Source organism: Hirundo rustica, chromosome 4 (assembly GCF_015227805.2).
Source record: "Hirundo rustica isolate bHirRus1 chromosome 4, bHirRus1.pri.v3, whole genome shotgun sequence".
In the NCBI taxonomy this organism is placed as follows: Eukaryota; Metazoa; Chordata; class Aves; order Passeriformes; family Hirundinidae; genus Hirundo; species Hirundo rustica.
In genome coordinates, this window is record NC_053453.1 from 57,751,012 (window position 1) to 57,766,498 (window position 15,487).

General features: G+C 35.7%; 1 protein-coding gene across 3 annotated transcripts in view; it reads left to right on the forward strand.

The window, feature by feature from the left end:
* Positions 1-6,727, forward strand: part of IGF1 (insulin like growth factor 1) — a 47,218-nt gene extending 40,491 nt beyond the window's left edge. For all 3 annotated transcript variants that reach the window (XM_040063358.1, XM_058420218.1, XM_058420219.1), the window contains exon 4: positions 6,307-6,727. In XM_040063358.1, coding sequence (XP_039919292.1) covers positions 6,307-6,366 — 60 coding nt within the window. In that variant the 3' untranslated portion in view covers positions 6,367-6,727. The remainder of the gene's footprint in view (positions 1-6,306) is intronic.
* The last annotated feature ends 8,760 nt before the right edge of the window (positions 6,728-15,487 follow it).

Sequence of the window (15,487 nt, forward strand, 5' to 3'; positions counted from 1 at the left end):
TCCTTTACTCATCCTCCCGTTTTAAGTAGAGATAGAGTGCTCAAATAGAAGATCAGACATTCTGCTATTAATTTTACATTTAAATGAAGAAATAATTTTTCTTCATTATTTTTGTCTTTTTTCATCAGAACTAAATTAAATGATAGTCACTAAAATCATCGCATACTTCATTTTAACTATTTAAAGTTCAATATGTATATTCTCCAAGCCACTTCCAATATTGATTGATATTATTTATATAGTTACGGAGTTCTGAGTATCCAGATTTTTGTTCCTCTGATGCCAGATAAACTGTACATAAACGTATCAGCAGAGCCTATAGTTCAGAAAACCTGTCTCAGACTAGGCTACAATTAAGCTCATGTTCAATTGTCTCTCCTGTTTGAGGTCTGAACATCTGTTTTACCTATTCTCTGTCTTCTGCTGTAAGTCTCCCATGATTTATTTTATTGCTGTTGACCCTGTCTGTCCTACACACATGTTGGCACCACTCCTGCCGTTATCTGAGAATTTTTGCTTACAAGACCTGGAACCTAAGATTTCATAGGAAGTCAGGAAACCAGTGCTGTATATTAAAATCCTTAATATCAACTTTATGAAAAGAACTATTGTAATCATTCCAGCATCCATTCTTTTCCATAAGTCAATCCATAGAATGGAATCCTTCCCCCCTTCTTCCTCAAGAGTTTTCCAAAAACTCTTGTCTGTATGATCTTTCCTGGGAAGTATCACCTAGAGACCTCAAAGGGCACACAGGGCAACAAGTGAAGACTTCTTCAGGTGGAGCTCAACTGCAGACAAGAAACTGCTGTTCTGGGCTTATTCCTATCTGGGCACACAAACTTAAGGCTTGCTGGAAAAGAAGAAAACAGGCTTGGCCAGGAATCCGTGCGCTCCTTCCCATGCTTGTTGCTAAGGTGATGGATTAAACATTGGAGTAAAGGAGACAAGATACCTGCCAGCTCTTTGATGGATCTCCACACCACTTTCCTTGGAGGATTAAGGAATGATGTCATTTTAGGCAGCTCTCCTCTTCCCAGTTCAAATCATAGGCAGGAGAGCACTGTTTTTTGCAGACAGGAAAGACCTTGTATCTTTCTGCAGCATCGGGGGAGGTAGCACTCAAGAGGGGTACTGTAAGAAGGGAAAAAATAGAGGGAGTATGTAATTGAGAGAGCATAGCTGCTGAAGAAATCATACCAGAAATTAAAAAGGGAAAAAATCATGGGTGAGAAGGGCAGTAAAAGGACAAGGAGGAGGGAAAAAAAAAAAAAAAAAAAAAAAGTGGGGTAATAAGATCAAAGAGGTTGAGATAATGTTTTGTACTGCATCACAAATAAAGGATGGAGTTTTTAGAAAATGGGAGAGAAAATTAAATTAATGACAAATTAATATTAAAGAAAGCACCTTTAAAGAAATTCTATGTGAAAGGGAGCATGTTGAACAGAATAAAAGAAATCAAAAACGCTTCTCAATAGGAACTTGGCAATAAAATAACAAATCTGATGTTAAATACGAACAAATTTTCATTTTTATCTGTGGATGGAGAAAATTAGACTGAGGAAATTAAAATACAGAACAGGTAGGAAAAACTGCTATTCACATTTATGATAGATAAAAGGAAAGTACACGGGAGGGAAGAAAAGTGGAATTCAGTAGGAAAAACTGGTACATATTTAGTTTTTTTCTTTCTCTTTTCTTTTTGCAATCAGTTGTACATGCCACCATTAAGGAAAGAAACTATGCTCAAACTTTTTTTGGACAAACTCTCCCAAGATTAATGTATTTAGATAGTTCATATCGTTGATATGCTGCTGGTTTTAACTAAAATAATAAATACACTTAAGTAAAATTATTTTTCTGTTAAACAATTTGTTTATCTCAATATATGTTATATACAAGATCTATATTTTATTCATAGAAAGTGAATATATATATACACACACATCTATGATTATATATATATATACAATCTCACCAAAATTTTCATATTTAGATGCAAGATGTAAAGGTGAGAATGAAGTGCAATATAAAAGATGCTGAACAGATCTGTTCCTCTCTGATTTCATAAAGAATCAGTTTCCATACATCTGACAGTCTTTGTTCAGCATCTCCTTGTAATCTGTTAAAATGACAAATCCAGGATTTGGGGGTCTGTTTCAGTATTTCTAGTGCTTAAGTAAGTGGTCTATTTCCCCAGTTCTTTGGGCAGATGGTTCCTACTAGGCACAATCTGGTAGATGGTCTCAGTTCAGTGGAGTAGGGATCTTTTCTTATTTACAGTTCTAGTATTTCTGCTGGAAAGCAAAGTAACGTTTTCTCCTAGTTTTACACTGTATTTAGAGTTCTGAAGTGCAAAACAAGAGCAAGAAGGGGAGTTTAAGTCCTGTCTTCAGTGTCATGGTGTCATAAAAATTAGTCAATTAACCTTAAGTGAATTAAATTTTAACAGCAATTTGGAAAACTGTTGAGTAGCTCTTTGAAAAACAACTGCCTTACCAAAGGAAGCAATTGTGCAATTTCCACATACACACGAGGGAAGATTGTGGCCTTTTCAAATGAAGCAGTGTCACAAACAATGTAACAATGTTCTGAATATGAAGGCTGGTAAGGCTGATTTTAAAATCCAGTAAAAAAGAATCTCACAATCATTCAGGTTGGAAAAGAACTCTAAGAACATTGAATCTAGCCATTTACTCTGCACTGCTAAGTCCAACAGTAAACCCTGTCCATAAGTGCCACATCTACATATATTTTAAATAACTACAGGGATAATGACTCCACAACTGCCTTTTTCAGTGCTTGCCAATGTTTTCTGTGAAAAAAGTTTTCCTGCCATCCAATCTACACCAATCTTGGCACAACCTGAACTTGTTCATGAACATAGTGCCATGCCACCCCCTTGCAACCTGAGCAAAAGGACAAGAGAGATACATATCTAGATAATAATTTTTCTCTTCCTCAGATTCACAGAACTTTTTCTTCTTTAGGCCTCATATGTGAAAAATACATATAAATATAAACACACCAAAAAGCATGAATAGGAAGTGGATTTTCTCAAAAATACTGTTCAGATTTTATCTAATCTTCAAAATTTAAATAAATACTGAGTGGGACTAAGAGAGAAAGGGAAAAGACATTAGTATTTTTAGTTTAACAAAATGCCATTAAGAAAACAAAAAAAGTATTGCATTATTTCTCATTAATTTTTCTAAGACTGGCAGATTCTTTTGCAATTGGCTCAGTATTAACTCAGATACACTCATCAGCCAAAACATGGCACCAATCCTAATTTCTGTTGAAGCCATGCCACATTACCAAGCCAACGAGTGAACTTTTAGGTGTAACAGATAGAAGGACTTGGCCTTGGAAAATAATGGGAGAATTATTTTCTCCCATTGCTTGCTTTGCAGCCCTGTTTTTATGTCAGTGATCACACTGCCCACAGAACTAGAAAGCTTTCAAAGAGACTCCAGGGAATTCACAGCTAAGGTATCATGCCTGTTACTACAAACATTAGAATTTCCATTTATTACCAGTCGAGCAAGGGAACTTTCAATACCAATATGAGGTTTGAATGTCTGCCCTAACAGGATAAAAATGCTGCTGCATGCTTCCCAATACCCTTCCACCTCAGTCAAATGACCATTACCAGCACCGAGGCAGTTGTTATCCTACTGGTAATGATGCCTTATCTCCAAAGATCCATGGTGAAGGTGATGGGCTAGAAGTCTGCTTCCCTGCTCTTTAGCTGACTTATATATTGCTCACATTTTGCATCTCTAATCTTAAAAGTGTGATTGTCTTTGTCTGGGTCTGAATATCAGCTCAGAGCAGTTTTATTTCTGATTACCTGCTTCTCAAAGACTTTAGAAACAAACCAAACTTTTCTATACCAGTACAAATTAAGGTCTGAGAACCTAATTCAGGCATTCACACCTGGTTTTGGGGTTTGTGGTTTTTCGCCCAGTGGTCCCAGCACTCCATACTTGAAAAAAAAAAAAAAGTGTTATGTTGGTCAAAGCATTTTCTGGCATGCATGCTACAAAATGCTGATTCTGGAGAAGAAAGTGTTCTAAAAGCAACCTGCCATCTTCCTTCAATTTCAAATCTAGTCTGTATCATGACAACTCTTTTTCCACCTACACGTCAGTATTAAAATCTGTAAATGAAACACTCCTGCACCTTAGTACCTGCTTTATTTGAATGGTAAAGCCGTTTTAAAGTGAGACAACAGTAGCGGAGAGAATTTATATTATCATTTGGGAAACATGTAGTTAATTTTAAGCTAAATATACTTTGAAAGTCATTGCAATGCAAAATGGCTGTTGTTATATTTTAAGGCTCTCACTGTCCATTTTATAGATCAAGAGTTTGTAATCTTCAAGAATATATGACTTTTGGCAAATAAAATGAAGCATATAGCTTTTCCTGTATGCTGGTAAACTCTCTTCAAGGAAAAGCACCTAGGTTCAGCACTGAGGAGAATATTTTGTTTTGCTGCTGTGTAGGAAAAAAAAAACCCAAAAACCAAACCCCAAAACCTGGGCAAATGATTAAAGAAATTCCTATTTTCTTAGCTCACTGTTACCAATATAAGCACTTGTAGAAGAAGGCAGGATCCTTAGTGTTGGCAGACTCCTGTGAAATGCTGCAATGATGATTTTAATGAAAATCAGTGAAAATTTAAGCGTTCACTCAAAGTGTGTCTTCAGGGTGAAAACTAAGGTGTTACTTAGGAAAAAGTAAAGACAGCAAAAGTCATTTTGTTAAAGCTGGAAGAGAAACTGATAAGGACAAGCAAAATATATTTTAATTTAAGGATAAGCAGAATTTTGTTGACATTTCTGATTCTGTATTTGATAGATGCTATTCTACAACAATATTAGCAAAATGGGATAAGGACAAGCCAGTATCCTTCTGAACAGTTCAAAGTGACCAGATGATCAATCTAGTCTACAATGGCATATTCCTAACAAAAACATTTCTCCTTTATGACTATTTTGCTGTTAGAAACTTTGGCTTGTCAAATAAATCCTAGTTAGGCTCAATGTTTTATACTTGGTGGTGGCATAATTAATTTAGCAATTACTAGTACTGCCTTATTTTTTTACATACTTAAATAATAATTCCTCTCATACACATCAGAAGCCAATACAAATCCAGTGAAAATTAATAAGCTCTCTATGAGTTCAAGTTTTATGATCCTTTGAAAGTTTCTGATTTCTTTTATTTTTAATTTAATTTCTGATTTTATTTTTACTAGGTACTGAAGAGAAATGGAAACATTATATGTAGAATAGTATTTCCTATGGGAAATCACTAAAAACCCCCACAAAACTAATGCAGCAAATCAGCTTCCATTTTATTTCTGTTGAATAGAGCAAGAAAATGTTATTACTTTTTAGATTTTAGAGGCTCCTTATTCTTTGGGCTTAAATAACAGCTAATGCAGTGGTAGAGCTTTGTACATATGGCTTCAACTTTTACAGAGATTTTTTTTTTAATTTCTGGCTTTTCTTGGAAAAACACCCATAATTTCACTTAACTAAGAATTTCACTTCTGATGAGTATTATAAACACAAAGAGTCAACTTTAAAAATCTGGCTTTAGTCCTGGGCCTGGCTAATACTTACTAGAGTGGCAAACAAGGAAATCAGATTGAAATGTATATACCACCCCCATCACTGCTGCTGAAGAAGACTGGCCTGTGCGTGGGATAACAGGGAACGGAGGGAGTTATTCGTTCCAAAGCTCTCTTAATTTGCCTGGCACATCACCTTGTCTGTTTTGAAAACACAAATTATATAGCTGCAGCTCCTACAGTGAACCCACAACTGTTTTCCTCCTCAAGGCCTAATCCAACACATCTGATATGCCAGCTATGCAGTATGTAGTTAGGGCAATTTTGAAAATACCTGGTACCAAAGCCCAAGAGATTCCATAAATCCTGCGGTTACAACTTGAAAGTTCCCTGGCCCCTATACATCCTGCTTTTGCAAATGTCTTTGGGAAAGAAAAGAAATCTTTGATACCTAAGCCCATCCAGGTTCCAGAAGCACACATCTCCTCTACCAAGATCAAGAATGACGAGAGTCAAAGTGTGTATGTCTGGGAGAACATGGAATTTAAGGTTCAGAAGTTCTGCATAGTTAAGTTTTCTGTAGATAATGGAATTATTGATTAAAGCACAATTATCCAGCAGTTCCAGCACTCTAGACAACTGTTTTCCCGCGCTTAAAAGTTTTGTGATCATACAATGTATTTAAACCTACCTGTAATAAATGTTTCTTTCTAAACTTTCAGGAAGTGCATTTGAAGAACACAAGTAGAGGAAACACAGGAAACAGAAACTACAGAATGTAAGAACATGCCGTCCACAAGAATGAAGAATGAATGTGCCATCTGCAGGATACTTTGCTGTAAATAAATTATTTGTTAAACATTGGAAGACTTAAAAAAACCCTTTGTTTTAAAAAGCTTGATGCAATTTCAACCAATGGGCATTCTCCCAGTGAACAATGCAACTAAACATTCCAATATTAAGTCTTTAGAGAACGGAGCATTTTAAGCAGCCCAGAGCTACAAAAATCTGTGGTTGATATATTGCTGTTTGTTAACCTGTTTTAAATGTCCTGCACGAAAACTCTAAAAGTCTTGTGCCCCTCAAAAGCCTACAAATTTATGGGCCTTTGATGGATCCAATTGCACTAAATTAACCTATGAACACTGGCTGCTGGAGTCATTCATCAGCCTTGTCTAAGTGGTGTTTTTTTATTTGCACTTCTTTACAAGCAACAGGCTGTTTGTTTTACAGTGTCTGAAAACATTGTTTGTCTATCCCTTCATATTTGCACAGTTTGACATTCCCAGTAACAGCAGCAGTAAGGTAACATATACAGTTTTAAACATCGATTAATTCCATCTGTGGCATTTCGACAAAATATGGGTTATAGATGCATTTGTTTTAAGACAGTTTTATTCTTACTTCTCTTGCAAACATGCAATTTTTTTGCAATTTGTGAGACAAAAGATTTTTAAAAGCAGTTAAAGCATACATAGGCTCTCAAACCAGTAATAATTCTTTCAGGTAATTATTTTGCAACAGTATAGGTAACTTCTTTATTCCTCCATATAATGCAGTATGTAAAATTTAGCATATCAACAATACACATATATCAAACAGTATGTAAAAAAATCTGTTTTATAGTACAACGGTGCTATTTTATAGTTTGTTACATGAAAGGGTCTGGCCAAAATGGTAATAGGTAAAAGCAAATATGGAAAGACCAAGCCAAAGACTAAAAAAATATTTTCAAAGATATTCAGCTTAAATCAACTAAAATGGCTTCAGATTTCAACATGAAAATAACTTTACCATTTTCAAAAGAAAATTCAGATACATGTTTCCTTTTAGACATTTGAAGGGTGGTGTTTTGATATCTGATTATGTGGAACACAAAGTTATAGGTGTCTAGGCCCAGAGAAGACAATTTAAAAAACAACCCTCAAGTGAATTTAGAGTAGTCCACCTAAATGTTCCCAAAATATCAGCATTCTGTTCAGCCATAAAGGGGTACTCAAATTCCCCTCCATTTTAATTCTTCCCACAATCAGGTGTGGTTTACCTGACTGTAAGCTGGGTTGCTGCATCCCTCTGTAAATCAGAAAAGCTAATCACCAAATTAGTAGTGTCGAATGAGTCCTTGAGGAGAGATTAACTATAGCATCCTTACACCCTTATTACAACTGCCATTCGTGTGCTCTTGTGGGAGACAGAGATCACCAGATAATCCCTGCCATGTAATTTTGATAGACCCTGCAGTGGTTCCACCTTGAATAACACCGTGTCCTCTGCTGCATTTTTATAAATCAGCCCAGTGTAGGTGAGACAAGCAGAAGGGGGAAAAGCAGCCAACAGTGTCCCGAGGTGAGCGCTAAACTGTGACTGTGAGAGAAGAGAAGGCAGAGGAGAACGTACTGTTCCACCCTGTCCAAGAACTCCAATGTGGTCCCATTCAACTTCTTCCCCACACCATGCTGCGTGTGGTAGGCTCAGGCAAGGGATGAAGCATCTCTTGGTCAGCTCCAAAGGGGGCCTGGAAAACAGCGTATAAAGGGAGCAGTTAGGGAAGTGGTAGATTATATCTATAAAGGAAGTATCTCCTTTTGAAGGCTGCTCAAATCTGCCTTACTTTCTACTGCAACCAAGGGAGTCGATAATTATTGACTTAAACACAAGAGAAAGTTCTCTCCAGACTGCATACGTACAGCTCCTCAATAGTCCCTTGGGAAACAAGCAGTAAAGGTCGTAAAAGTCAAACAAATTATTGTAGTTCCTTTTCTATTCCCACAGAAAATTTGTGATTTGTATTTTTAACAAGTGCAATGTATTCCTATACAACTCTCTAAACCCTCTGCTTTCTGTGAGATGGATGTTTCTATGCACAATAAGCTGCCATAGCAATGTAAAAGTAGAACAGTAAATGAATAAAAAGAGTATGTCACAGCTCACACTGACTGAGATAGTTATGTTTAAAAAGGAAGTAAAGAGAAACAGATGTGGAAACTAACCTAAATTATTTACCACCAATTTCAATAAACAGAGTTAGCAATTCTGATACCTGTCACAGCTCCTACAGGCCTTTTTTCAGCAGGGGGGATGGAGAGGGAAGGACTTTTCTTTAATGGCTGTAAGAATTCTGCAACGCAATCTAAGAACAAGCCATTATTTTGATGTCATGGACATAACACATATTTCCATTTCATGCCCCATGACCCTTTCTGTCTCCTGTCTCTTCTGAAGTTCTAAGGGGAAGAAGGAAGAAAGGTGTGAGTGTAAAAAGAAATTTGCAGACATCTGTGGCTGCAAGTTTCTTTGTAGATAACTTCTTTACTGATGCACTTTTAACTGAATAACTATACATCATTTTGCATTAATTCCTGTAAATTAATTCAAAATTTTGATCTTATCTTGGGATTCACATACTCACATTCATGCCACCGTATTTTTCCTGTTGAAAAAAACATTAGAAAATGTCACTCAGAGACAGCAACATTCATCATAATTTGACAACTGTCTAAACAAATGAGAATAATTCTTGAAGGCAACTAAAATAAATACTAAATAGCTGCAAACTTCAAAGGCAACACTTTGCTTTACTAGAGAATAAATGATATCACAAAATGGAAAGTAAAAAAAGTAAGAAAGCTCCAGCCCCACAGAGGTGAGAAATGCATGGGTGGGGAAATGCATTTTTTATAAGAAATCTCCAGTCATATGGCAGGGAGCACATGATAAACCAGTTAGTGTGAAAGATGAAGGGCTGCATTAGCTTAATAATCGCAATAAATCCGCTACTTAAAGGAGTTGAAGCATGAGCCAAAGCATCTCCCTCCCAGAAGTACAAAGCAGACTGTCTTGAAAAACTTCTAATTAGAAAAATTAAAAGGTTCAGATGGATTTTAAAAAGCACTCCAGATATTTAGGAACAGGGCTCCTACCAGATGCTATTGATTCTCATAAATCACTGAAATGGTAAAGAAAAGCTCATTTCTCAACCTTCCCTATTGTGTAAACCACATGACAGAGATCACAGATCTTTGCTTTCTAGAACAGACTTAAAACTCCAACTATTACACAGAATATTAGTGAAATGCATAATTAAAAATTGAATTAAGTCTCATTATTTTTATTCAGTCCAAAAAGCACTGCAGATCTAAACCCACTGAAGTTAGTACCTCTCTTTCATCAAGGTAGAAAAATTTAAGTCTCATCTCCATAGTATTACGAATTAGCCATTACGAATTCAAATGGAAAATTAATTAATTCTTGATTCTGCTCAAAATGCAGATATAAACCCACACTTCCATTTCCATGAAGGACTTGTATGAGCTCGTTTGCACCATTCAGCCAAGAGAGACAGGAGAATCAAAGCCTGGGATATTGCATTCAGTCCTGTTAGATGCATGAAAATAGGCCCCCTTTTTTTCCCAAGGCAGCTTACTGTGTCGATTCCTTTGGTAAGACTGAAGGGTGAATTAGTGGTAAGCTTTCTTTACAGAAGTGAATTCCATACACAACTAGGAGCCCTGCTCCGTTGCCCCCTGAGCACCTTGTTCTCCCAGTACCAATGGTTAAAACTGATTAAGGAAGAGCTTAGGCTGAGCACTGTGTCCTCTTGGCTCTCCATTCAACAAGCAAATGCGTGATATGACAAGATCAGAAAAGTGTATTTGCATATTTGCTTTACCTGTTACTCATTTGGCCCAACAATGCCAAAGTGGTGCTATTGTTTTGTTTAAGAAAGTACTTGACTAAAATATAAAAGAAAGCATAAATATTTTTTTAATGTATGAAAATGACAAGTACATAGGTATGGTTATTAAAGTAGAAATAAAACTAGCCATAACTTTTCAACTTTTTGTCACTCAAAAAGCAGCAAAGAAATCTTATATCAATGTGGGTGGGGCAGGAATAAGAGTCAAAATGCCACAAAAAATTCATACACTTTAAATTAAATTCTGAATCTTTACTCCAAGTCAGAAATTCAGAACAGAAGAAAACTGTTAGAAGTCAGGGAACTGAAAGCCTTTCAGATTATGCAAGTCCTATATAATTCCAGAGATTTTTAAGCCACATTCTATTATGAAATCAGTGTAGAGTCTGGCTTGGTCAGTGGCATGATATGATCGAGATTTTTACTGAACACTCATTTTTAGTTTTACCTGATTACTTTCTCACTCATGGCATATAATCCAAAACTTAATGTTCTTAAAATTCCTAAAAACTCAAGCATATCTGAATTTAACAAGGGATAAAATAAATTAGTCCTAACAGGAAATTGTCGAGTTTCTTAAATTCTCACCAGTTCCAAATTGTGAGAAAAAGTTGAAATATATGGCTAATAGTCTGTGAATTATTTTTCTTATTACTTTATGGGGTCACTATGAACATCCTTATGTGCAAAATTTCACATTTCCTTTTTTTGTTTTGAAACTATGCTAAATTAAGCCCAAAAAGAGATTCTTCAAACCTGTAGGCCAGATAGAATACTGATGTTGTTCTGATTAAGGTATAATCACTATATATTTAAAATGTTTTATTTTTAGTTTGAAAAGGAATAGTAATAATTTATTTGTGGGGGATCTATATATACTGGTCCCTTTTTTTAGGATACTGGTCAGTGGAAGTTAGTCTTCCAAACACCCAACTTCTAATCAAAACCAACGTTTATCCCTCCCTCTTGCTCCTCCCAGCAAACTTAGTTAGAACACTATTGCAAGATAATTTTACTGTTTGTCTGTTTGTTTGGGAGGGTTGTTTTGCTTTGTTTCGTTTTGTTTTGATTCTGGGGGCAAAGGATAAGGAGGAGGAGATGAGGCTTTTGAGTGCTATTTTTTCTCCACATAAAATAAAGATTTTTTCTTAATGAGATTACTAATTATCCAGTTCATGTGTGGAAGTGGCATTCAGTAAAGCAACTAGATTAAATTTGTCTTGAAAGAAGGAAAGAAAGATTGCAACACGAAGTTGTTACCCATTATACTCTTACACTAAACATTTTGCTGCTGACAGCATTGGAATATCCTACTGGATTATAAATGCCCAAACACGCAGTATCTGATATACAGAAATCTTCTTTGGCTTTTTTTTTTTTTTTACACAAAGGTTGTTATGGGAATGTCTAAAATTTGATCACACATCACGCAGTATAGAGATGCCATTCTGGCAGAGGCCAAAATAGGAAGGACCTCCCTGATGGCTACATTAGGAAATCTTACACTAGTCGCATAAAGAGTGTAGCTGAGAATATATATACACATATATAAGCACATGTACATATGTATGTGTATATATAGGCAATGCTACAGAGTGTGCATGTCAATGTGCATGTGTTTGTGCACGTGTATATTATGCTTTTCTTTTTCTTGTCAAGTAAAATTTGAAATGCTTGCTTTTTTCTCTTAAAATCTTATGGATTATATTCAGTAATCCAACTGGAATCTAATTTTAGAAGAACATTGTGTAATATGGATGTCACAATTTAGATCCTGTCTTTGTTTTTCATATCTAAAGAAATGACCAGGTATTTAAACCAGAAAACCCCTCTTCATTGTCATCAGGCAAATATCTGTCTAGATACAGATATAAAATACTAACTCTGAGGGCCATGTTATAAAAATCTTTATTAAAATTTTGTCTTTTATTTCATTTTTCTCCATAAAACTTCTATTAAGTGTGATTTTTTTTTAAGTATAAGCATCTCTTCGAAGTAAGAATAATGGGTAAGATAAACAGAAGATCGATAATTTCTGTCATCACCTCAACTTTTAATTTGTCATTTATATGTTTTTTGCAAGAATAATTCATCCCTCTCTACAGCACTCTTAACTATATCAGAAGTGGAAAAGGCTTAGCAAATTCCTATATCCTAAATTATTTATAATAATTCTTGATTTCTCTGTGTTCTTCAGTAACTTTTTATTTTGCTTGACTCACAAAAGTCATAAACAGCACCAATGTGATACTTCTGCTGCTAAACCTTCTTTCCCACGAGTATTTAACATACAACATACCTACGTATTCACACCTCATTGAAGTTCTGAAGAAACAAAACAAAATGCAGTTGAGAGATAATTTTCCCCACCGTTTTTAAACTAAATCGAAGGCATGGCATTTTATTGTATTTTCCATTCATTAGTATAATTTCATTCCTCAAAAGCAGCAACAAAATACCTACAGAACAGAAAGAACACTATCCTGACAAATGCAATCGTGCTTCACGTACTCATGTTAAAGAAAAAAGTTTAGCCAGATAACTAGATAAACAGCTGATTAAATGAAACTCATATTTTGCAGTGAAGTATTTAACTTCATAAATTCAAAAATTAAATGAATGTTCCACTCTTCCTGGTTTGCTGGCATTAATCTGACTTATGATGAGAGAAAACCCTCACTTTAACAATGATCAAAGACAAAAAATCCAAACCCAAAAGACTAAAGTGTTACCAATAAAGAGGTGAAATGTCCTTATTTTGTGCACAGCAATGAATTCTATCCTATTTTTTTTACACTAGAATTCCAAATGCAATTGATATAAATACTGCATAAGAATTATGGTTCTCTTCATTATTTCCACTTAGAGGTAACTGAATATAATACAGCACATGCAAGTGACATGTGCATGATACAGTGTATAAATCATATCTTTTCATTTATTACCATTTCTAAGGAATTAGTCCAACAGAATTCTATAGAAATCCTGAGCAAGGTGAAAAAATTATTCTCAAAAGTATATAATGATAATAGTTGTCTGATGAAACTAAGTCTCATCAGACATGAGTCATAAAATGCTCTGCTGAAAGCACACTGGTACTTCATAATGTTCTGAACAGCTGCACCTGTAGTCTGACACCTCTTGCTGCTTTTATCAGAATGTGATGGTTCTGTTTCACAGTTTCTTAATCCTTGGAGCTTTAGGGTTGAATATTGAATATGTTTATCAAGACTAAGGATTTCAGAAAACAAAATGAAAGTAGAAGAAGCAGCACCACCTGCTGCTGATAATCAAATTGTGTATAAGCTTTCTTTTCTTCCAAATTACTGCAAAGCCTTCCAGAATGCTAAACAAAAGAGATTAATAGCACTTAGTTTTCAGGACAGCCTTTCCATAAAGAGTAACTGTCCTCTCTTTCGTCAGTGTTGGATCTCAATTGGTATCCTGACTAAAACTGGGGTTTCCATGATGCAAAAGCATGAATGTGGATACATGAGTTTCTGATTTCACTACTGAACAATCCTATTATTAACATTTCAAGTCATTAAAACCAAACAGTGACAAGTGTTAAGTATTCATTTACTAGAAACCATTTAAATATCTATTAAAGTTCTAACTGGATTTATTCTTTCTTTTTTATTTTCTCGTGCTTACTCATAATACAATGTCACTACTTGATGACAAATAATATTTCATACTGTGTATGTAACATCATTGTGTTGCAGAATCCCCCAAATACCTCAACAATGTCTTTGTTGCGCTATTTTCCCCATTTAGCACTTACAAGCTTTTCTAGTAACAACCAATAAATCAAAAAATGGAGCTCTTGATATGTACAAATATAAAAAAAATTCAAGAAGTTTTGCTAGTTTGCATTTCATGTAATGCCATCTCAACCATTCTCTTCCCCTCTCTCTATGAGCTGTCTAGAACAGTAAACTTTGCTCCATAAATAATAGTGTATTCATGCTTTTAAAGGCTTTTATATGCATTTATGGTAGGTAAAGGTTGGAAGAGGTAGTTGACTGATTTTCACTTTTATCTACTTTGATTTCAGTAAAGGGCTTTGTCACTCTGTATACATAAAGGCTAATGCACCCTTTGGTTTGTAGAATGTACTGAAATGTTTGCAACCCTCTTGGTATCAGGTCCAAAATGTGAAGCATTACTGTTAAGAGGGTATCTTTCTAATGTATTTGTATGTATAGTTTACACCTCTGTGAGGTCTAATAAAGGATTATGGTTAATAAAAAATGCGTTGAAAATTCATCATCCATGCAGATTTTGCAACAATTTGCATTCTTGCTTTCTCTTCCCTGGCATATACATTTCAATTTTCTCAGAATACATCAAAATCAGGACATACCTTAGCAGGGTGATCAGACTCCATTCATCCTAAAATAGAACTGGCACAGAAAGTGGCTCAAGAGCCTTGATGAAAGGAAGTGTCAGCAGATGAAATTACGGAAGCTACAGATAAAATTGATAGAAGTGAATGCCCAGGAACTGACCGTGTTCAAACACAGAGGAGCATGACTGAACTCTGGCACACAGGTCTCTCAAAAGCTCCTCGCTATGACAGAACTAAGTGGTAGCCAGTATCTGGCTTGTATAGCTATCACTTCTGTTCTCAAGAAGAGAATCTGTGGGTAGATAAATAAATGCTACATGATAAATACGATGTCCTGCAGAAAAAGGAAGACGGTTGTTTTGAAGGCAAGCTTCAGAAATCTATTGGTAGTTCTCACAAAAAAGGGCAAGAACCTAGTCAAGGGAAAAGAGTGTGATCTGGTATTTCCTAAATGTTTGTAATTTAGGTCCCTCATCCAAAGTTCTTTAAAACACTAAATTGACATAGAAAGAGAGGCAAGTTCTTCATACCTGCACACTGCTGATTCAAAACCAGAAGCGAGACGTCAGCAAGAATGACCAGTTGATAGTGGAGTGGCACCATATGTGAAACCTTGCTGCAATCTGTTCCAGCACCCCCAGTGTTCAACCTTTCCCTGAAAGAGCAGAAGACGAGGTAGACAGTAAGAACACAAAGTTTATAGGTGGCATTAAGGCAATCAGACTGATCAGGCATGATGATGGTAAATCTATGCTGACTGTTGTTGTCAACCCGTTCTTCATGTGCATCCCCACAGACAATGGCCCTCTTATGTGGGGGCAGTATTTGCCTTTTTCAGTCACTAAGCTCACAACAC